Raw genomic sequence first — 25,318 nt, 5'->3', positions numbered from 1 at the left:
AAACTCATCCGGAATAAGTCGTTTTTTGAAACGCAGCCATGTATTAGATTAGTCGAGCTGGATCTAATCATCCGAGATGAATGCGCGTGCCCGCGCTGATTGAAAAGCCCATATATATTGAGTCTAGAAAACATGATCAGCAAGTCTTTGATAGGCTGTAACAAAATGACGAAAGAACGGGCGCATTTTTTTTTTTTCCACACAAGCGGAGCAAGACCTTTTATTCAAAGGACATGAAGAATTTCAAGATTTAATATGCACAAGGGGTTACACTGCAAAAGCAGCCCAAACCAGAAAAGGCGGCTGGCAAAAAGTGGCTGACAAATTAAACGCATGTGCATTGTACTTGCTGAAAGCAGCATTTCATTTCGTATGTGTCAGATTAATTATTATTTAATATGTCATAATTCCAGATCAAACGTGAGCACAAGGAGAACACGGAAACAGGTTAAAGTGAAGTACAAGAATATACTTCAAACTGGTAAATATTGGTATATAACTATTTAAAGATTGTTGACGTAAAGAATCATATATAATGTAAAGAACATTAATTTTAAAGCTAATAAGAAGGCAGACAAGCAAAAAACAGGTGGAGGTCCACGCGGTCCAGACCCCTGCAGAAGAGTTGGCTCTCCAGCAAAATGCCCATCGCCCTGTTTCTGAGGGCATTCCAGGGGGAAGCTCCTCCTCAGAAACAGTGGCAGGATGCAGTGGTCACTTCATTTCAGGTAAAGGATGGTCATTGCATATATTTGTCCTCAATGTGTGCCATAGGTATGTTCCATATAGCCCTCTTTTTTTGTTGGGTCAGTTGCAGGGACTGTCATATCCCTTGAACCTGTGTCTGACCAACGAGATATTGACGAAGGTCGAATATTTGATGAAGACAGTGTGTCTGATTATTCATCAGGAGGAGAGGTACATTTTCCAAATAATGTTTGATCAAACTCCACTGTGATCAGTCCCATGTGCCCCAATCACATTTGGAAACCCTGGGTAATGAGAATGTTAGGCTGATTGTGAGATTCTTTATGGAACTGTGGGTGTTTTTTAGCCTGTGTATTCCCCATACCTGCAATGGCATGAAACGCCTCTTTTGTCTGCACACGCAGGTGTCCAGGAAACACTATGGAAACCCGAAGGAAATATTTCAGAGCCAAACAGACTTTACGAATTGCCTGGCAAACTGCACTTTTGGACAGATTTTCCGCATCGCCTGCAGTATATAAAAAAAGTGCCGCTTGCAAAAAACCTCAAAGCAATGCATACTGTCTGTGTGGTTGTGAGAGCCTGACTTTGCCAAGTTTGACTTCGAATATAAGGTCCTAATAAATTTTTGAGGTACAATATTCCCCCTCCGCTAAAGCGGTATCTTTCGAAAAGAATTTCCTCCGGGAGAAATAAAGGATCTTGCCGATCGCGCAAACCCCTCTCTATATGAAATTCTCTTCTTATAATTTGCGTACCCATATCAATTGGTCACTCATTCATGAACGGCGAAGTCATGACTGAATGAATTCCACGCACGGACACTGATTAAGTGTGTGAGCTAATCCTTGTTTACATAGAACAGGTTTGAAGATTAGGATGTGTTGCTATGACAACACATCCAGCAAGAGTTTCGAAAAACCGACAGATCCAGGATCATGCCAAATCGTCAACAATTACATCTGGCTAAACGAATAATCCACGTACGAAAAATACCCCCCAGCTGGCTGCTTTGTTATTTACATTGTATTGCTAATAAGGAGCCATTAAAACAATGAATGCAGCTGTTTAAGATTGAAATAAGCAATTGAGGGTGGGGAACCTTAACAAGCGATTCCACTAAAATGATGCATCAAAATGTCACTTAAGCCGTAAGTGTTTCATCAGCAATAATTGTTTTCTCATTAAGAATTCTCATTAAGAAACTGGGTTGGAACAAAAACCTGCAGCCACTGCGGCTCTCCAGGACCAACATTGCCCACCCCGATCTAGAACACTAAACCAACATCACAGACAAAGAACAAAGCATTAAGTCCATTGAGCAGTTCAGTAATTTGAGTGTATTACAAATATGTTGGAGAAAAATTTCAGTGTAGGATTTATTACTTATAAGAATTAGAAAACTGGTCAAGGAACTGAATATTTTTGCATTGCGTATGAAACATACTGTACAAAGATTGATTCTAATATTTCTCTTCATTGCTTTTCAGAATTTTTTTAATACTGCTTACTAATATCTAAAATAATTATTGACGTTTTGAAACATTTTAAGTAATACTTATAATTTAAGCAATATTCACTTTTAAAACTGCTAATAATACTGTTCTTTAGATATTTGTTGGTATTCAGTTCACTAATTCCTTCTTTGACATGCACTACTTTGATTGTAATGTGTAATTTGAATTTCTTTTTACAAGCAAGCAGGTGAACTTAATGAAAGGCCTTAATAAAATAAAATGATTTATTGTAATATTAGTTTTGACTTTTCAGTTTATTTTATGTATGTTACTGATTGTTGTAATTTTAAACTGTGCATCCTCTGTTGAAACCTATTTACTAGTTTCATTTGTTTATTACTGCTAGTTCAAAATATATTTTTATTTCTACTACTACTACTGCTACTATTTGAAGTTATGATAAACTTTAAGTCTTTTAACTTTGACAGTTTTATTTTGCAGATCTTGATGATTATGGCTATATCAAACTAATCAATTTCATCAGAGCTACAGTAAGTATATTCAGAAATACTTGAAAGGAGTGGTATTGATTATTTCTTTATTTATTTTTCTGAACATATTGGAGTCTTTAACTATTGACTAAATTGCCCAGAGAACATTCTTTTTAAAGTCTTGAAGCTTATGCAGGTGTATTTTGGCAAACCTTTAAGCAAACACTTGTGCTGTTGTTAGCAACCAGTTGTTTCTGCAGTATGCCTTTGCTGTAGCTTTATTATTTGCTCAATGTTTTACTAATGGTGGATAGTGAATGCCTGCCTTGTGTAAGATGGGACAGGCTTGCAGATACATACATTTTTTGACTTCAAGCAAAATGTTGTGATTTGCTAATGGTAAGGAAGGTCACTCTTATCTAATCTTAGAAAGACAGATTCTTTCTCCATTTGGACTCTGTGTGAGGTTCAGTTGGGCCCAGAGCTTTAAAAATTGCTTTTTCCTGAACATCTTGAGGAGTTTCTTTTGGTAATGTTGTAACATGTCTCTGGAATCGATGTGCAGATTGTGATGTTCAGGGGGATTGAAGCATGTTACCTGCCATTTTCACAATTTGTATTGTCTTATTCTTTGTTTTTGGCTGATTGATGTCATCAGAGTCCACTGCAGGCGCACATTGTCATGCCAAAAGCATTGTTTAGTACCCTGTCCTGTTCTTGTTCATGTTTTGCTTGCACAGCTGTTAAACACAACCATCCCACATCTGTATTCTAAAGTATTGCCTGAGTAGCCAGCCAGTCCACTGTCTGGGCCACAGTGTTTAATGTTGCTGTAACTGTATGATCCTCCCCATTTTTCATCAGTTTATAGTTGCCTTGTTTTTTGTGTGCAGCTTGTCAGTTCAGCTAGGGGTTACCTCACTTGGGTTTTTTTCCTGCATGCCATCCTGCTGTTCCTTGTGTGCAATGGTTATTGACTATGAAGCCTGTACTGCCATTTAGTATGCAATGCAGAAAGTGCTTTTTTGAGTCTTTTTTTGCGACTCTCTTTTACCTCTGGTTGGAAACACTATTGTGTTGTAATAATGAGACAAAGAAAGATTATAAATCTTTGGGAGACCACAAGGTTCAACTCCATATATTTAAAATAAAATGCGTGGTATAGCATGCTTAGAAAAGAAAAAAACATTGAGACGACGCTAGTCTCCATAAGACTGATCAAAATGGCATTGCTTCTAGTGATAAACGTTCTGGCGAGGAAGAGGCAGGTCCAGGCAGGTGAAAACCAGAAATGACGTCAGAGGTGTCATGGTTGTCAGTCTTCCGGTCTGCAGAGAGAAGAAGCAAAAAGGCATTGCAGGCACTCCCCAGGTTACGGACATCCGACATACAAACGGGGCCGCAGCTGCGACGCATGCGCCTCAGTAACTACCGCTCCGTCATCTTCGGACTGCGGACACTGCAAGCGGTGGCTGGATGGAGGCTGGAGGGGGGCGATTTCGCTGCTCGCGCAGTGTAGTGTCCCTCGGGTGGCTCCCGGCGGCAAGCGGTTTCACTGCCCGCCCACCACACACGGCTGCCCCGTTCGTTCTAGGTGCGCGGCTGGTAATGCTGCAAGCGGTGATCCGGTTGTGGCTGAACGGGGCGGCGGGGGGTAGCATTGTAGTGTGCCTCGGATGGCTGTGTGTTGAGTGGGGGCGGTGGTGTTGCGTACGCTGCAGGCAGCATACTGTAGTGGAGGTGACTGTGAGGTGGGCTGGTGATGAACCACCCCTCGCTGCCCCCATTCATTCTCAATAGCAAGCCTGCTTGTACTGTTATGAAAATAGCAGGAAGTTGTCTCGTGTCAGTACAGGGTGGTTCAGATCTAATTATGTAGATCCATATCGTCTGGATGACTTTGATTTATGCAGGGATTATTCCAGTTTGGCGCAAAGACGATTCTTCATGTCGTCAGTTCGCACACTTCTTGATTGTCCGGGATTTTTCTGGTGATCTTCTGTGTAATAAACTGAATAAGTTATAGCGTAATGAAAATTGCATAATTAGATCTGGACCACCCTATACGTCAGACATGTTAATGACTGGTGCCTTCCTGCTGTGATAGCTGTACAGTGCTGTGCAGAAGAGCTCATCTTAACCTTTTGTCTTCACCCTTCAACACTGTCTCCGAAACACAAATCTGATGCAAGTGCTGGTGATATAGTAAAGAAGAGAAAAACCATCACCATGGAAAATAAAGTAGAAATAATAAAAAGGTCAGAAAGAGGTGAAACTCCATCATTCATTGGCAGAGCACTTGGTTACAGTTGGTCAACAATAGCATTTGTTAAAATAATGTACCTGTTCCGACTTACATACAAATTCAGCTTAAGTACAAACCTACAGTCCCTATCTCGTATGTAACCCGGGGACTGCCTGTATTTGACTGCACCCTCTGGGTTTCTGGAGGAATATTACAATTATCCAAGCACTTAAACTGTCCCCTATTTTCATGTGTGAGGCAGTGTATAGTCCTAGTTTTTTAAACCTTTCCGGTTCCTGTCACATATTTTCACTGGGTCTCTTAATGTTTGCTGTTTTGAAAGAATTTACTGGTAATGAATTCTGTTTTCTTTTTGACAATTAGTTTTTGTGATTAGGTATTTTGGCCTTTGCTACTAATTTATGTCATCATTGATCCATTAGGCTTAAAGATTTTTTTTTTGTCTGCCTGCCTGGATTGTGACTTTGGCAATTTCCTGTGATGACAAGGGCAATAGTTAGGTTTGTTTTTCGCAGGACTGGCCTAAATCAAGCCCTTATTTTTATCCAGTAAAACTACTGACCATAGTTTTGTCACATCTGAAGACTGCATGTTTAATTATTTTGCACACATAAGAAATGAAAATGTTTTCCTGTTCTTAACATAGTACAACAACCCACAAAACAGATTTAAGAATTTCAGTATATAAATGATACTATGATACAGAGAGTTTGATGGGAGCTGACATTTTTGTGCACTTCCAACAAGACTGACATGTTTTTATTTTTAATAGTATATTATTATGAAAAACAATTATTAGTTATTATTTTCAGTGTTTGCTTATACTGTAATGTTATGGTGAGCATTTTAGTTTATCTAGTTTGTTTAGATATCCCCATTTGTGATATTACATTCATTGACAGATAGCTAAACCCTGGAAAGTTAATCTTCTTCTTTTTCTTCTTCTTCTTTCGGCTGCTCCCGTTAGGCGTCGCCACAGTGGATTATCTTCTTCCATATCTTTCTGTCCTCTGCATCTTGTTCTGTTACACCCATCACCTGCATGTCCTTTCTCACCACATCCATAAGCCTTCCTCTTTTTCTCTTCTCTGGCAGCTCTATCCTTAGCATCCTTCTCCCAATATACTCCGCATCTCTCCTCTGCGCATGTCCAAACCAACGCAATCTTGCCTTTCTGACTTTGTCTCCCAACCGTCCAACTTGAGCTGACCCTCTAATGTACTCATTTCTAATCCTATCCATCCTCGTCACACCCAATGCAAATCTTAGCATCTTTAACTCTGCTACCTCCAGTTCTGTCTCCTGCTTTCTGGTCAATGCCACCGTCTCCAACCCATGTAACATAGCTGGTCTCACTACCGTCCTTTAGACCTTCCCTTTCACTCTTGCCGATACCTGTCTGTCACAAATCACTCCTGACACTCTTCTCCACCCATTCCACCCTGTCTGCACTCTTTTTCACCTCTCTTCCACAATCCCCATTACTCTGTACTGTTTATCCCAAGTATTTAAACTCTTCCACCTTTGCCAACTCTACTCCTTGCATCCTCACCATTCCACTGACCTCCCTCTCATTTACACACATGTATTCTGTCTTGTTCCTATTGACCTTCATTCCTCTCCTCTCCAGAGCATATCTCCACCTCTCCAGGGTCTCTTCAACCTGCTCCCTACTATCGCTACAGATCACAATGTCATCAGCAAACATCATAGTCCACGGGAACTCCTGTCTAATCTCGTCTGTCAACCTGTCCATCACCATTGCAAATATTAAAGGGCTCAGAGCCGATCCCTGATGTAATCCCACCTCCACTCTGAGTGCATCCGTCACTGATACCGCAGACCTCACCATGGTCACACTTCCCTCGTACATATTCTGTACAACTCCTACATACTTCTCTGCCACTCCCGACTTCCTCATACAATACCACAACTCCTCTCGAGGCACCCTGTCATATGCTTTCTCCAGGTCCACAAAGATGCAATGCAACTCCTTCTGGCCTTCTCTGTACTTCTCCATCAACATTCTCAGAGCCAACATCGCATCTTTGGTGCTCTTTCTTGGCATAAAACCATACTTCTGCTCACTAATCATCACCTCACTTCTTAACCTAGCTTCCACTACTCTTTCCCATAACCTCATGCTGTGGCTCATCAGTTTAATCCCCCTGTAGTTACTACAGTCCTGTACATCCCCCTTATTCTTGAATATCGGCACCAGTATATTTCTTCTCCACTCCTCAGGCATCCTCTCACTTTCCAAGATTCCATTAAACAATCTGGTTAAAAACTCCACTGCCATCTCTCCTAAACACCTTCATCCTTCCACAGGTATGTCATCTGGACCAACAGCTTTTCCATTCTTCATCCTCTTCACAGCTGTCCTTACTTCCTCCTTGCTAATTCGTTGCACTTCCTGATTCATGATCTCCACATCATCCAACTTCTTGTCTCTCTCGTTCTCTTCATTCTATAAGCCTCTCAAAGTACTCTTTCCATCTGCTCAACACACTCTCCTAGCTTGTGAGTATGTTTCCATCTTTATCTTTTATTACCGTAACCTGCTGCACATCTTTCCCAGCTCGGTCCCTCTGTCTAGCCAATTGGTACAGGTCCTTTTCTCCCTCCTTAGTGTCTAACCTCTCATACAACTCATCATACGCCTTTTGTTTAGCCTTCGCCACCTCTCTCTTCACCTTGCACCTTATCTGCTTGTACTCTTGTCTACTTTCTGCATCTCTCTGACTATCCCACTTCTTTGCCATCCTCTTCCTTTGTATACTCTTCTGTATTTCCTCATTCCACCATGTCACGCCAAGCACCCTTCTTGCTGTCACCCTTACTACATCTGCTGTAATTTCCCAGCTGTCTGGTAACTCTTCACTGTCACCCAGTGCCTGTCTCACCTTCTCCCTAAACTCAACCTTGCAGTCTACCTTTTTCAAATTCCGCCATTTGATCCTTGGCTCTGCCCTCACTCTCTTCCTCTTCTTGATCTCCAACGTCATCCTACAGACCACCATCCTATGCTACTTAACTACACTTTCCCCTGCCACCACTTTGCAGTCTTCATGACTCTTCTGCATAGGATGTAATCTGCCTGTGTGCATCTTCCTCCACTCTTGTACATCACCCTATGTTCCTCCCTCTTCTTAAAATACGTATTCACCACAGCCATGTACATCCTTTTGGCAAAATCCACTACCCTCTGACCTTCATCATTCCTCTCCTTGATACCATACCTACCCATCACCTCCTTGTCTTCTCTGTTCCCTTCACCAACATGTCCATTGAAATCCGCTCTAATCACCACTTTCTGTCCCTTGGGTACACTGTTCCTCACTTCATCCAACTCACTCCAAAAATCTTCTTTCTCATCCATTGCACACCCATCTTGCGGGGCATATGCACTAACAACATTCATTATCACACCTCCAATTTCCAGCTTCATAATCATTACTCTGTCTGACACTCTTTTCACCTCCAAAACACTCTTGACATACTGTTCCTTCAAAATAACACCTACTCCATTTCTCCTCCTATCCACACCATGATGGAACAATTTGAATCCACCTGGCCTTACTCCACTTCCATTTAGTCTCTTGCACGCACATTATATCAACCTTCCTTCACTCCATCATATCTGATAACTCTCTCCCCTTACCAGTCATACTGCCAACATTCAAAGTTCCTACCCTCAGTTCCACTCTCTTTACTTTCCTCCTCTCCTCCTGCATCCGGACACTTCTCCCTTCTCTTCTTCGGCCAACAGTAGCCCAATTTTCGCCAGCACCCTTTTGGCTAACAGTACTGGTGGCGGTCGTTGTTAACCTGGGGCTCGACCGATCCAGTATGGAAATTTGTATTGTTGTCCGCATATTGATTTGGCAAAATTTTACACCGGATGCCCTTCCTGATGTAACCCTCTCCATTTATCCGGGCTTGGGACCGACACGAAGAAACACACTGGTTTGTGCATCCCCTGTGGCTGGGTTAAACCCTGGAGTTAATAAGTAGGGAAAAAATTGACACTTCTAGGAAGCAAAGCTGAAATGCATTTACTTGTACATTTTAGCTGTCATGTATTTCTTTTTCTTCTTTTCCAGTTTTTGTTATTCTTCCTTTTGAAACTGAAATGTTATATAAGAATACCTCCAAAATGTTATGCTAAGTAATACAAATTTAAAGACCTATAAGGTAGTCCTGTAAAACAGATACATTTAGATATGCCCACCTGGATGCATCGCGTTCATAGTTAAGCATTAGTGGCTAACCTTCGCTTACTGAAATTTGGTTACTGTTTTAAGTCATAAACCATTACATATATAAACATACCCACCAAATATTGGCTGTTAAACTGTTTTAAAATCTAAACATACAAACAAAATTTCTCAAAAGCTCAACACTAGTGAATTGCATAGAAATAAAGATAGACAACATAGACTGCTTGCAATTGTAAACACTGTATATTCACGTGATAATTGATGAACAGTGACCAGTACACCATGTAACTACATTTGCAATATATATCCCAAATCCTTCTCACTTGTAGTCTGTTTACAAATCCCAAGTCTTCTTAACATTATTGCATATGTGAATGATAGTATGACATAATGAGAAATAAATAGCAAGAAATCACTCATATTAACCTGGTTAAAAGGAATGGCAAGCATGCCAAGTTTAGAGCAAATAGAAAAAAAATCTCTATTTCTCTATATGATTCATATCATTAAAACAAACCAAAAACATCATAATTAATTACTGAGAGTTCCAGAGCAAGTGACTTAGATTTCAAATGACTGCTAATTTGTCCAAGACTGGCTGGTCCTGCAAATTCAGTCCAAGAGCTGACCAGTTGACACCAAAAGAAGTCTCAAAGAACCCACAAATTTCTTTGCAGCACATGTAGGTGTAACACAGGTTAGTGTCAAAGAACATACAAGAAGTCATTTTGGCAAAAAGGAGCAATATCAGCGTCTGTGGTCAAGGGTTTACTTACTTTTCCCCCAGTAAATGATTACATATATATTTGTTAAATGATTGAAAAGCATTTTTTTCTTGTATTTTATATGTTGGAAATGATTACATCAATATCTATTGTTTGCCTGTTCAGATATTTGAAAAGTCAGTAGTTTCAATGGGGTGTACTTACTTTTTCACATGACTGCATTTAAAATTGTTTGCGTGCAGATTATACAAATATAGTTCTTTTAACTATTTTTCCTTAAAAGGTATAAATAAAGCAAAACTTTCTTTTGGTACAGTTCTTCTTTTGGCTGCTCCCGTTAGGGGTTGCCACAGTGGATCATCTCACAGTTGTTCTCTGTTAATGTTGTTATATTTTACTAACTTAAAATGCACAACCCTCAGTCAAACATGCTTTCAGGTTTCTAATTGTAAAATGTTTCTTAGAAGTTTCAAATTAAATATCTGTGCTCTGTTAATTGAATTTTTTTTTTTTTTTTTTAAAAGAAGTGCACGGCAGAGAAGTTTCTGTCCATCTCAAGTACAGATCTGTGGGAGAAGGAAGAATATATGATACCTACTTTAAGAGATGATCCACTGCTTCAGTTTGGTATAAATTGTTTTTTTTATGTTTAATTTTTGCATTTGTATTCTGCACTTTAAATGACCTAGTCAAAGAAAAGGTTGTGTGGCACAGAGCAGTTGTACCGTAACTGACACACTGTGTAACCAAGAGGCAAATTTTACACTATATATCATTTTCTTTTCTGTTCCTGTACCAGAAAGATTCTACAGTTTTGCCAATAATGTTCAATTTTAATCTGTACATTTTGTGATAGAGAACACTTAAAGCCTGAATCATAAGGACATCAGTGGAAACTAAGGGAAGTGGATTCAAAATAGAAACCAGAGTGCACTGCTTCACATAAAGAGCTATGGGAATCTGGCAGACCAAACAGTTGTGTTTTCAGAAACCAATGTTTGCTTTCCTGTTGAAACATTAAAAAATAATGCAATCTTGAAAAGATTTTGAAAAATTCCACAATGGTGCTGAATGTCATTAGAGTTGGCAGAATTAGTCAGAGGAAAAAATAGTCATCTTTTCAAGAGTTAAGCTTTAATGTATTTTTTCCAATAATTCCCCCTTATATCAATAGCATGATATTTCAAAATGCTGAAGATGCTCTGGTGGGAACGTATTAAACCGTGGACTACCTAACAGTGTATATCTTTACAGACCTGGACTGAAGTTTCTGATGTCAGCCATTGTGTACAGACTCACTGTGTTATTGTAGACTTTTCTCAGGGCAACCTGGTTTCTTCACATATTAAATAGATATGTTTGTGACAATATTTTAACAAACTATGAGCCCTAGTATTGTCTGCTATAACATCCAGGGTTGGTTCATTTCTTGCACCCGAGGCTCCCCATCACCATGTAAGAAAAATCAGACATGCTATATGAAAAACACCAATTTCGATTTGTCTTTTACATGTATCAAAGAATTGTTCCTTTATTTAAACAATATGAGCTGAATTGGAAATGTGTGGATAATTTTTGTTGCATTTGATTGCATTCAATTAAAATGGTGGCTACTTGTTCAGCTGAGTCCAGTCAATCTTGCTTTTGGTCAGGTTAATGATTCTAGCCAAGTTAAAGAAAGCATTCAAAAAGCCTTCAGCATCAGTGTGGAACATGTGTAGTAAATGACATAAAAGTACATTTATTTTCCAGTGTTTTAAGAGAATGGGCACTATGATATTTAGTGCAGTCATATAATGCCTTTATGTAGATTAGTGTATGTGTAAGAGGTAAGGCCCAAGATGGCAAAATATTTCAGTCATTATGGGACAGGAATCATTCTAGAATATTTCTTCTGCCATTCTAGAATAGTGGCCATAGTATTCTTGTCATTTAGAGGTAATTTTTGAAGGAATGCCAGGAACCAATATGTCCTTGGTCCTAAAGGAGGCTAGCATCAAACTTGGATACCCCTGGACCACCTCTAAGGTGACCTCAGAAATAATTATATGATAATTTAACGTGTTTATATACAGTGCATCCGGAAAGTATTCACAGCGCATCACTTTTTCCACATTTTGTTATGTTACAGCCTTATTTCAAAATGGATTAAATTCATTTTTTTCCTCAGAATTCTACACATAACACCCCATAATGACAATATGAAAAAGTTTACTTGAGGTTTTTGGAAATTTATTAAAAATAAAAAACTGAGAAATCACATGTACATAAGTATTCACAGCCTTTGCTCAATACTTTGTCGATGCACCTTTGGCAGCAATTACAGCCTCAAGTCTTTTTGAATATGATGCCACAAGCTTGGCACACCTATCCTTGGCCAGTTTCGCCCATTCCTCTTTGCAGCACCTCTCAAGCTCCATCAGGTTGGATGGGAAGCGTCGGTGCACAGCCATTTTAAGATCTCTCCAGAGATGTTCAATCGGATTCAAGTCTGGGCTCTGGCTGGGCCACTCAGGGACATTCACAGAGTTGTCCTGAATCCACTCCTTTGATATCTTGGCTGTGTGCTTAGGTTCGTTGTCTTGCTGAAAGATGAACCGTCGCCCCAGTCTGAGGTTAAGAGCGCTCTGGAGCAGGTTTTCATCCAGGATGTCTCTGTACATTGCTGCAGTCATCTTTCCCTTTATCCTGACTAGTCTCCCAGTCCCTGCCGCTAAAAAACATCCCCACAGCATGTTGCTGCCACCACCATGCTTCACTGTAGGGACGGTATTGGCCTGGTGATGAGCGGTGCCTGGTTTCCTCCAAACGTGACGCCTGGCATTCACACCAAAGAGTTCAATCTTCGTCTCATCAGACCAGAGAGTTTTCTTTCTCATGGTCTGAGAGTCCTTCAGTTGCCTTTTGGCAAACTTCAGGCGGGCTGCCATGTGCCTTTTACTAAGGAGTGGCTTCTGTCTGGCCACTCTACCATACAGGCCTGATTGGTGGATTGCTGTAGAGATGGTTGTCCTTCTGGAAGGTTCTCCTCTCTCCACAGAGGACCTCTGGAGCTCTGACAGAGTGACCATCGGGTTCTTGGTCACCTCCCTGACTAAGGCCCTTCTCCCCCGATCGCTCAGTTTAGATGGCCGGCCAGCTCTAGAGAAAGTCCTGGTGGTTTCGAATTTCTTCCACTTACGGATGATGGAGGCCACTGTGCTCATTGGAACCTTCAAAGCAGCAGAAATTTTTCTCTAACCTTCCCCAGATTTGTGCCTTGAGACAATCCTGTCTCAGAGGTCTACAGACAATTCCTTTGACTTCATGCTTGGTTTGTGCTCTGACATGAACTGCCAACTGTGGGACCTTATATAGACAGGTGTGTGCCTTTCCAAATCATGTCCAGTAAACTGAATATACCACAGGTGGACTCCAATTAAGCTGCAGAAACATCTCAAGGATGATCAGGGGAAACAGGATGTACCTGAGCTCAATTTTGAGCTTCATGGCAAAGGCTGTGAATACTTATGTACATATGCTTTCTCAATTTTTTTATTTTTAATAAATTTGCAAAAACCTCAAGTAAACTTTTTTCACGTTGTCATTATGGGGTGTTGTGTGTAGAATTCTGAGGAAAAAAATGAATTTAATCCATTTTGGAATAAGGCTGTAACATAACAAAATGTGGAAAAAGTGATGCGCTGTGAATACTTTCCGGATGCACTGTATGTAGTTATTTTTTAAAAAGTATGAATATTTGAACATTAATTTTTGGCTAATTTGACAGTCCTATTGTAGTATCTTTTTTCAATCAAATACACAATGATAGATGTAAGCATAAATCACTGTCTTTCATCTTTGATCTAGCTAGATACTTTCAACCGAGTACAATGCTGCATACTCTGGTCTTTGTTTACAGAGGTAAGGGTGGTGCTCTTTATTGTCTTAATTCTTCTGTCTGCCTCATTTTCTCCAATTTTAAGATATTTAAGCACAAAACCCATGGATGTAACATCATCTGAAGATGGAAATGAACAGTCAGCCTATCTTGGCAGCACTATGGAGGAGGCTAAAACTGCAAAGGTTTTCTCCAGTCCCCATTGGTTTTTATTGAGAGTGGCTAACAGGTCACACATTGATGATTATTCAGACAAGCCTGGTTTCTGTACTAGGAGGCACATAATTTCCATATTCAATTTTACATAAATATTGTCTAGTGTGTGAATACCATATTGGTAAGTGTTTCAAGTGACCCAGAGTTTTCCGGCAACAGCAAGTATAGTCAGCCCTCAGGTTATGAATGTGTTCTATTACTTCCAGTGTTTGTAGCCCAGTTTTGTATACAAGTTGGAATTTGCTTTGAAAATGTCTGTTAATGAAAGTATTGGGAAAAATTGTCTAATACTTTATTACTAATTTTACAGAAAAACATTTAATATTTATTAGTAAAATAACAGTGAAGCAATATTAAAGTACTTTAAATCATAAATAAGTTCAACTAAAACAAACCCCAGGTATGTACAAAATTTTGACCCTGTGCTTAAACATCCTACAGTTTTTGGCAATGGTACAGTGCCTCCTAGAGTTGGAAAAGGGACAACTGACCCCTCATATGAGACGTGCTGTCTCTACTGAGACATTGCTCTGGGTATACATGGTTCAGGTAACATCAATTGACATCTGCCGTGTTTACTGGGATGTGACCAAGAATGTTGCCTTCCTCTCCCAGCATCTTCTCTCCCCGAGACTGCATGACTGGGATGCATGCTTAGAAGTCTGGGAGTTACGGGCAAGTGCTAGTTGAGCTGTTTACCTTTGACTGAACTTACTGCATAGCTGTGCCTGCTATTGATTACATTTGATGATATGTGTACAAAATTATTGAAAATTATGAATAAGTCCATAGTATGCAGTACTGTTGCTCACTGTTAGTGAAGGCTGCCATGTATTACGTATTGTAAAAATTACTTATAAGCATATGTGGTACCGGGTGGCGCAGTGGTAGTGCATGCATAGAGTTTGCATGTTCTCCCCGTGTCTGCGTAGGTTTGCTCCGGTTTCCTCCCAAAGTCCAAAGACATGCAGGTGTAACAAGAATAACCCAGAGACATTGTGAAGGTTTGGGGCAGCTACCCATGTAATATTTCCCGGCTGCAAAATCTGTCCAAAAACAAAGACATGTTCACACAATGGAGTCCAAAACTGAACTGAGTATCATCTTAAGATGGCGGCTTTCAAATCCTCGCAGGGGAAGTGATGTCATCAGGACCAGAACTGGAAGTTACGTTGTTGGCTGCCCCAGAACAGGGCGGGATTTCCCGAGAATGGTCTGCAAGGAATTGAGAGAGAGAATTAGTGCACTTCGCCACCCCCTGGTTCGGTGTGGAACTACATTTATTCAGGCCCTTTGGTTGTCCCCTAATCACCCGTGTGTGACACAGGTTAGGTGCATTGGCGACCCTAAATGGTCCCTTGTGTGTGTGTGTGTGTGTGTGTGTGTGTGTGTGTGCGTGCCCTGCGGTGGGCTGGCGCCATGCCCGGGATTTGTTTCTGCCTTGCGTCCTGTGTTGGCTGGGATTGGCTCCAGCAGACCCCCGTGACCCTGTGTTAGGTAATAGCGGGTTGGACAATGACTGACTGACATATGTGGTACCTGTAGTACAGAGAGTTAAGAGACTTATACAGAAATCTGTTTCTAAAATAATTTAAATATGTGTTTTCTTGAACTGCAAGATGGAGAAATGTAATATTTGGATGAAGTCAACTAATAATTTTAAAAGGGAGAAATACAGATTAATTAAAACATTCATATTTTATATGGGCAAGATGGTAAATAATTAACTTTGGATTTTTATGTTTTTAAATGCAGATATTGAGGAATTATGGGAAGCTGAATTGATGGACTGTCATATCTCTAACCAAGTAAATGAAGGAGCTTCATCAGATTCTATGCTACTTAAACAACTACAACAGGCAAAAGATAGAGCTTCTAAGGCTGAGGAAGAATTACAAAGGGCTTTGAATGATCTTCATAAAGTAAAGTAGGTTTTTTTCATATTAATCTGTAACTGTAGTATTTTAGATTATAGTTAAAACAAGAATTATGTATTGCTTTCATGTTGTATTCTGAAATTTGTATTTCTTTCCAAATTTAAATTTAGGAAAGTATTTTCCTTTTTTTAAAAAAACTATAGATGTATTATTTTGTATCATTTTTATTTTAATTGTTCAGACATTCAGGAATATGACAGATTCTTAAGAAAATCACAATACTTATTTCAAAAGCCATTGTATAGTAAAATTCTAAATTAATTTAAAAGACCTTGTTTTCAATCAAAGGTGTAGTTTGGTGCCCTTTTTATATAATAAAATTCATAATGTAGAAAAGGCTTCAACGTGGTACCAGACAAGGTTGGCCCTTGTCACCACTGCTATTTGCAGTTGCCATTGAACCACTGGCAGTTCACTGTCGAAATTCTTGTCAGATAAAGGGGATTTTCAGAGAAGGACTGGAACAGAAATTTTCTCTATATGCAGATGATATGGTACTGTATATATCAGATCCACAAAATTCTGTGCCTGCAGTCTTAAAAGCACTTACAGAATTTCAAAAGATCTCTGGTCTCAGAATTAATCTGAATAAATGTGTGCTTTTTCCAGTGAATTCTCAAGCACACAATATTAGATTGGACACTTTCCCTTTTATCATCGCAGATCAGTTTAAATACCCAGGGGTAAACATCACAAGTAAACAAAGCTTTTTATCAACAAAATTTCGCCGTCTGTATGGAAAAAATTAAGCAAGACTTGCATAGATGGTCAACCCTTCATCTCACTCTAGCTGGAAGAATTAACGTTGTTAAGATGAATATCCTTCCTAAGCTACTTTTTTATTTCAAAACATTCCAATATACATTAATAAATCATTTTTAAGCAATTAGATTCAACAATAACCTCATTTATTTGGAACTCAAAACATCTACGTATCCAAAGAGCGACCCTACAAAGACCTAAGGCAGAAGGTGGCATGGCTCTACCCAACTTTCAGTTTTATTACTGGGCAGCAAACATACAAGCTATAAAAACCTGGACACAAATAGATGAACATACACAGGCTTGGTGCGCAATAGAAATAAAATCCTGCAGTACTTCTTCATATTCCCTGCTTTGTGCCCCAATAAATGCAAGTTATCGCCAATATACTAATAACCCAATTGTGCTTCACTCACTCAGAATATGGAACCATTGTAGAAAGCATTTTAAGATGGAGAATCTTTTAACTGTGGCACCTCTGCAAGAGAACCACCTCTTTCAACCCTCACAAACATATGCAGTTTTTGATATCTGGAAAAGATTTGGGATTAAATTGCTTAGAGATCTTTATATAGACAACATATTTGCATCCTATGAACAATTACATTCCAAATTTAATCTTTCCAGCCACACATTTCTTTCACTATCTTCAAATTAGGAACTTTGTTAAACAGAACCTGCCCAATTTTCCTCATCTTGCACCCTCCTCCATGCCGGAAAAAAAAAAAAAAAAAAAATATTGCTCAATCTCAAGGATTTAGACACCATCTCTGCAATATATAAAATTATCTTGCAGTCCCTCCCTTTTAAAGATCCAAGAGGACAATGGGATAAAGATCTCTTAATCAATGTATCAGAAAAAGGAGTGGAAAATAGCAATGCAGAGACTTCACTCGAGCTCCATATGCGCAAAGCATACAATTATTCAACTCAAAATTATATAAAACTGTCCAAAATGTTTCCAACCTGCGAACACTGCAATCAAGTCCCAGCCTCACTGGGTCACATGTTCTGGGCCTGCACCAAATTAACATCTTTTTGGACCAAAATTTTTAAGTGCCTGTCATAATCCCTCCTAACCCATTAACAGCTGTGTTCGGTGTTCTTCCAGATGGACTTGAAGTAGAGAAGGACAAACAAACTGTGATTGCCTTCACTACACTTTTGGCACGCAGACTTATGTTGCTAAACTGGAAGAATCCTAACTCTCCTCTTTTAAGTCAGTGGGAAACCAATGTTTTATACTATTTGAAATCGGAAAAAGTCAAATATTCAGTTAGAGGATCTGTACAGAATTTTTTCAAAACCTGGCAGGATCTAATCAATAATATCTTAGAATAAGCTCTTAATCCACAGAGGAAGCAATTATCTCCACATTTCTTTTTCTTCTCCATTTATGTCCATTGCCCTATTAAACTCATCAATTTAGGTATGTCTGCAAGCTTTACGTTTTATTCTGCTGGCCATGCTCTCTCTGTCAGGGGTGGGGGTGGGGGGGGTGACTTGTTTTCAATCCTATCTTTTGTAAAAATTGATCTATTTGTATGGAATGATTACAATAAAATTTTAAAAAAAAAAAGAAAAGGCTTGAGAAGTGTAAGCATTGGATGGAGTTTTACTTATACCATATCTTCTATCTAGTCTTTGCAAAATAAGACATTGAAGCCAGAGCAGTTAGTGATGTGTCACAAGTTGTCTAATAATAGAGTCTGTACCACCTTTTTACAATATGGTAAGAGTCCAAACATTCTGATTCTGAGTCAGTTTACTTGATGCTATCCAAAGCATAAGTGTCAATAACATTCTAACTGTAATTCAGAGAAACATTTGTCTGTGAGAGAAAGAAGATAATAAGGACAAGTCCAAAAGAAAGATATTTTTTGTAATAACTGAGTAATAGCCACTGGAAAAAAAGAGCATAAAGAGAAGCATGAGATAAGCGAGTTAAAACACTAGGATACCACCTGAAAATGTTGATCAAAAGCAGCAAGTGCTCCATGATGTCACAGACTGGATTAAGTGGAAGACCCATCAAATGAAACTTGTAGGTAGTATAATATTTGTTAAAATGATGTCCTGAGGAGTGAGGTCCCAGAGCCAGAAATAAAAAAAGGAAAGGGGTCATAGGAAAGAGTAGATCATCAAATAGATTTCACCTGAGACCACATTTTGTCAGAGTTAATACTTTTTTGGTCTGAGCTAGGCCAGGCCCCACCATAACCCCAATCACCCGCCTCACACGCTTTAACACATACACTGTCTCTCTTTTTCACACCCGTACACTCTTGTCTAATTACCCTTTCATTCAAATTACACACTTGTTAAGTCCATTTAGACCTGTTAAGTTTATATTTATTCAATACTTTTTATCTCATGAAAATATACGATGGTGGTACATAATCGTGTAGCTTTTACTAATTAGCCAGGATGTAACACTCACAATTTACATTGCAAGTTAGCTAGCAAAAATGTCTATCAAAATGTCTTAAGAGGAAAATTGATAATGAGAATCGTCATTTCAGTGATAAATGGTCTGAAATATATGCCTTTATAATACTATGATTTCTAAATGCTGAGCCACCCTATCTTAGGACCTACGACCCTATATGACCCGAAAATGATTGCTGTCATAAAAGTCCAATGTTAAGTAGCACAGTCATCAGATGCATTGCACTTTTCTCTGAATCTTTTCCAAAACAGTCTGAGGGCAAGCACAACAAATCAAGGCTTGGAGAGCAAGCTACAGTTAGGTCCATAAATATTTGGACAGAGACAACTTTTTTTTAATTTTGGTTCTGTACATTACCACAATGAATTTGAAATGAAACAACTCAGATGCAGTTGAAGTGCAGACTTTCAGCTTTAATTCAGTGGGATGAACAAAACGATTGCATAAAAATGTGAGGCAACTAAAGCATTTTTTAACACAATCCCTTCATTTCAGGGGCTCAAAAGTAATTGGACAAATTAAATAACTGGAAATAAAATGTTCATTTCTAATACTTGGTTGAAAAACCTTTGCTGGCAATGACAGCCTGAAGTCTTGAACTCATGGACATCACCAGATGCTGGGTTTCCTCCTTTTTAATGCTCTGCCAGGCCTTTACTGCAGCGGCTTTCAGTTGCTGTTTGTTTGTGGGCCTTTCTGTCTGAAGTTTAGTCTTCAATAAGTGAAATGCATGCTCAATTGGGTTAAGATCAGGTGACTGACTTGCCATTGAAGAATTTTCCACTTCTTTGCTTTAATAAACTCCTGGGTTGCTTTGGCTGTATGTTTTGGGTCATTGTCCATCTGTATCATGAAACGCCACCCGATCAGTTTGACTGCATTTAGCTGGATTTGAGCAGACAGTATATCTCTGAACACCTCAGAATTCATTCGGCTGCTTCTGTCCTGTGTCACATCATCAATAAACACTAGTGTCCCAGTGCCACTGGCAGCCATGCACACCCAAGCCATCACACTGCCTCCACCGTGTTTTACAGATGATGTGGTATGCTTTGGATAATGAGCTGTTCCACGCCTTCTCCATACTTTTCTTGCCATCATTCTGGTAGAGGTTGATCTTGGTTTCATCTGTCCAAAGAATGTTTTTCCGGAACTGTGCTGGCTTATTTAGATGTTCTTTAGCAAAGTCCAATCTAGCCTTTCTATTCTTGAGGCTTATGAGTGGCTTGCACCTTGCAGTGCACCCTTTGTATTTACTTTCATGCAGTCTTCTCTTTATGGTAGACTTGGATATCGATACGCCTACCCCCTGGAGAGTGTTGTTCACTTGGTTGGCTGTTGTGAAAGGGTTTCTCTTCACCATAGAAATGATTCTGCGATCATCCACCACTGTTGTCTTCCATGGACGTCCAGGTCTTTTTGCGTTGCTGAGTTCACCAGTGCTTGCTTTCTTTCTCAGGATGTACCAAACTGTAGATTTTGCCACTCGTAATATTGTAGCAATTTCTCAGATGGGTTTTTTCTGTTTTCGCAGCTTAAGGATGGCTTCTTTCTCCTGCATGGAGAGCTCCTTTGACCGCATGTTGTCTGTTCACAGCAAAATCTTCCACATGCAAGCACCACACCTCAGATCAACTCCAGGCCTTTTATCTGCTTAATTGATAATGACATAACGACGGACTTGCCCACACCTGCCCATGAAATAGCCTTTGAGTCAATTGTCCAATTACATTTGAGCCCTTGAAATAAAGGGATTGTGTTAAAAAATACTTTAGTTGCCTTACATTTTTATGCAATCGTTTTGTTCACCCCACTGAATTAAAGCTGAAAGTCTGCACTTCAACTGCATCGGAGTTGTTTCATTTAAAATTCATTGTGGTAATGTACAGAACCAAAATTAGAAAAAAGTTGTCTCTGTCCAAAAATGTATGGACCTCCATCCATCCATCCATTTTCCAACCCGCTGAATCCGAACACAGGGTCACGGGGGTCTGCTGGAGCCAATCCCAGCCAACACAGGGCACAAGGCAGGAACCAATCCCGGGCAGGGTGCCAACCCACCGCAGTATGTATGGACCTAACCCGTACAATCACAGCAGGAATATTCTCAGCTGTTTACTGACTAAGCAAGATTGAGGTCCAATGTATGTTGGATTCTGTCTAGAGTACAATAAAGCCTTCACTGAGTATGATACAGGCATTTTATCATAGCTTGCTAGGGTTAAATTGATGGATAACATTATCACACATGATTGTGTGAAAAAAGTACCAGCTGCAACTGCTGCATGTCATGTTCATGTTTTGGCTGAGAATACCCAAATTTGAGTGATACAGTGTCAGTCTTGCCAAAACATGGCAAGAAAAACTATGCAAGCTATTTGGAATTACCTAGGTTTGTGCATTAATTGGTAATAAAGCATCATCTAATCTCCTCCTATGTCACAAGTATAGACAAACACAACATGCTTAACACTAGAATCCCTAAAGCCTATGGAAATATTCATAATGCTGGGTCACCTTAAATTCCATCATACCTCCTCATTAGTGTTTTTATTTTGCAAATGTGTTAATCAATAATGGCAGCAGACAGCCTGCTCACCCATCCCCACTAAGTCGGCTGAAGTCTGTTTATCTGGGAGTTAGATGTTTGGAATCGTATAGGGTAAATAATACATTGTTTTTTGGAATATGTACAGTATATTTCATGTGTGGTCTGTGTCTACAGCGATCTGTGTAAATGAAGGATGAAAGGAAATGAGTGGCAAGAAGTATTAAACACATAACTAAAACCAACTTTTTCCATGTTTTAGTAATAATGACAAAATGTTGACATAAAGTGTATAATTTGTAAAGACTGAAATCCAAATATCGAATAAACACTTTCACAAAAGGATTAACAAAACAAGTGTTCTTTTATTCAAGAATATAACCGAAGAAAAATAAATAGTTCAATTTACATGTTGCTGTCAATGTTTAAAACTGAAGCCCAAATATCAATTAATACGAAGTAGACATGTCTGATCTCGAGTAGTGAGCTGCTATTATTATTACCATTATATAGTAAAAACATACATTTGATTTGAGTCTGTAACAGCCGGTGTAAATGTATAGTACTTGTAAAAGATATTGCTGAAGGGATATGAGCAGACACATAAATACTGGTGAATCATGTCTTCTTGATATCTTGTTGTCACTTGAATTTTTTTTTACTCAGTTTTATTCTTGAATAAAAGCACACTTTGTTTCATTATACCTTTGCAAAAGTGTTTATTTTATATTTCAGTAATCACTTGATTGACATCAAATCTATGTCATTTGAACATGGGTTGTCTTTTCGGGGGGAGGCAGAGGTCTTGGAACAGGAGCTTATCGTTGAATGTGCTTCCTCTTTTTTTTTTTTTTTTCCATTGACTTTTCTTGCGTGTTCCTTCTTGCACTGAATTAGCATGCACCTTCTGGTCCTTGATGTCCCAGCCACACTGACAAAGAATAGAGACATAAATATATGTGACATTTTGAATAAATCATTTTATGACTTGAATAGTATATATCAGAAAACACTGTGGCACTGATGCAATATTATATTCATGCGCATACCTTCATGTGGTTGTAGTTTGTAACCGTGTTTGGTTTTTTTTTCCCGATCTTGCTGTCTCCACGTTATGGTGCATGGTACTGAGAATACAGACTGACTTTTACTTTTTGGGCACATACACCTTTAGCGTGGCACTGCCAGATCTAAACACTAGTGTGGAGAATTGCTTACATACTGAAGTGACTTTACCTGCAGGTGGAAGTTCACGTCACACTTTATTTATGGCATCAAGCAAAGTTGTTTTTTAGTGCAGCAGTCTGTTAGCCAGTGAAAGCGATGTGAAGAAGTTGTTTGTTACAATTCTTCCTTTGTCCAGAAATGGCTCTATAAGCCTTTATGGATACATTCTCAGAAAGTCTTTCTCCTGTGGGACGACTGGGATCTTTTCCTAAATAAGGAATGACATTGTACATGTACAGTACTTTGTCTCAAAATCTTCCACAATGCAAAACTTTATGCCAAATTTGTCAGGCTTGTTTGAGGTGTATTGCAGGAAAGGACAACAGACCTTGGTAGGAAACAGTTGCTCATCAACAGGTATAAAAGAGGATCATCTACAAAATGTACAATTTGGTGTAAGCACTGTCTGGAAAAAACTGAAACAGTAGACTTATTCATAGTTGAAGTTGCATGAAACATTTCTTCATTTTAAAAGAGACAAGTTTGCAGATTCTGTTTCTCGAAAATTGAACTGTCCACCAGATTTCCTTGAAGAATAACTGTGGCACATTTCAACAAAATTGGTGTACAAGGGGTCTAGTGTTTCTATGTGGACCAACATACATGGCTGTCACAATAGGTGTTCCAAAATAGCATTATATACAAAAGCACCTAAAATCATTTCATTTTTAGTTCACATGAAAATAATCTTTAATAATCTTATTCCTTTGGAAAAAGCTAGACTAGATGTATGGGAAGTATTTTCTGCAAATTCTGTGGATTTTGTAAGATGGTTTCACTGTGAAGTTTGCTGTGCGGAGATGAAAATACCAAAAATCACGTGACTTAGAATACTTCTCATTTTGATTGTTTTATTGATCGAAGCGGCTACAGCTACCAAGGACAAAGAATTGTGGGAAATAGAGGTGCAAAGCCCCGCCCCTTGACCCATGCTAACTGCAATACATTTGCATGTTGAGAACTTGAAAATGAAATTGCAAAGTGGAAAATGAAAATTAAGTGAGCAGCAGGTACAGTATTTTTAATTTTTGCAACATTCTTGCACAGAGACATTGAAAAATAAATGGCAAAAGAGAGGTTAAATTTTCATTTTATAATTTTTAATTTTCATTTCATTTTTTACCTAACCATACTGGATGAGTTACAAATGTTTAAGTATTTTTTGAATAAGTGTACTTTTTGAAGCTTTCAAAAAGCTGAAGAGTATGGTGTGCTTTAGAAAGTACATTGTTATGATTATTCTGATGAAGGGTATTTTCCCCTGAAGCAAAAAGTAACTCATTCTATAAATGCAGTAGAGGAATATGAACCACAAAATTAAAAATAAAAGGAATTGATTATTTTATTCTAAAGTGTTAGTGTCAGAACCAGCTAGTCTCAAGTCTCACTGATCTTCTCAGTGTATGATGTCCTACCAAGCCCATCTAATTTGCACTGCTGGGGTCTAGCTGAAACCCCAGTATTCCCACTGTGCCTGACAAGAGGTTCCTTGGAGCATATCTTAAGATGCTGCCCAAAACCCTTGGGAGAGGGAAGGTATAGATGGCACCATGACCAGGTGCTAAAGGCAGTAGCTGACAACCATCTACACCAGAATTCAGAAGAGAAAATATCAGCTCCCAATAAGACATATCATGTACTTTTTTGAGGCAGAAAAAAATCCTGAAATGGAGCTCTTTGCATCAATGATGCTGCTAGCCTTAACGTGTGACAGGCATTTGAAGGCTGAACTAGTTGTGGTTGAAGTTTCTGGAACATGTTGTGAGGACAACACTCAGGACAGATTTGATCTTAAAATTTTAGAGCACAAAGAGTTCACAGCAAATGTACAGGGAGAGGCTGAACATGTGCGGAAATCATCGGTGCGTACGAACCGGAAGGGAAACTGGCTTGTTTGTCACCCAAGTGTGTGGTTGTGAACAGATGCAAAAGTTTGGCGAACTTTTTGGTCGTAACCCGATTTGTACGTGTTCCGAGACATTTGTGACCCGAGGTTCCACTGTACTTGGTGACCAGTTTAGGGTTGGTTCCTCCCTTTGCCTAATACTGTTTAGATAAGTTCCTGACCCTTGCAACCTCTCATGATCCCCAGTTATTGTTCATTAACTTTAAAATACTTTGACTATTTTTTCTTCACTTCAGTTGCATTCCTCTGTTACAAAAATGTGCCAGTTTCCTATTTCTACAGAGTCTATGCCATTCTAAATTAGATGGGTTTAATAATCTGTGCTTGCACAAGTCTGAAGTGTTTCATTGGAATTTTTACACATATCACTTGGAACATCCTATGCTACTTCCCAAAAGAATTGTATATTCTGAAAGAATCTGAAAATTAATTCAGAAGGCCAAAGATTTGGTATTTAAAGAGATTGTATGCCCATATTTTCATTTAAACACTTACTATTTTGGTCATGGTATTATACATTAAC

General features: G+C 39.0%; 1 protein-coding gene across 1 annotated transcript in view; it reads left to right on the top strand.

The window, feature by feature from the left end:
* Positions 1 to 25,318, top strand: part of prmt3 (protein arginine methyltransferase 3) — a 309,295-nt gene that overhangs the window by 26,764 nt on the left and 257,213 nt on the right. The window contains exons 4-6 of the mRNA XM_028793849.2: positions 2,667 to 2,716; positions 10,395 to 10,497; positions 15,722 to 15,893. Of these exons, the coding sequence (XP_028649682.1) occupies positions 2,667 to 2,716; positions 10,395 to 10,497; positions 15,722 to 15,893 (325 nt within the window). The remainder of the gene's footprint in view (positions 1 to 2,666; positions 2,717 to 10,394; positions 10,498 to 15,721; positions 15,894 to 25,318) is intronic.

The sequence above is a fragment of the Erpetoichthys calabaricus genome, chromosome 2 (genome assembly GCF_900747795.2).
Source record: "Erpetoichthys calabaricus chromosome 2, fErpCal1.3, whole genome shotgun sequence".
In the NCBI taxonomy this organism is placed as follows: Eukaryota; Metazoa; Chordata; class Cladistia; order Polypteriformes; family Polypteridae; genus Erpetoichthys; species Erpetoichthys calabaricus.
This window is presented reverse-complemented; position numbering and strand designations above follow the sequence as displayed.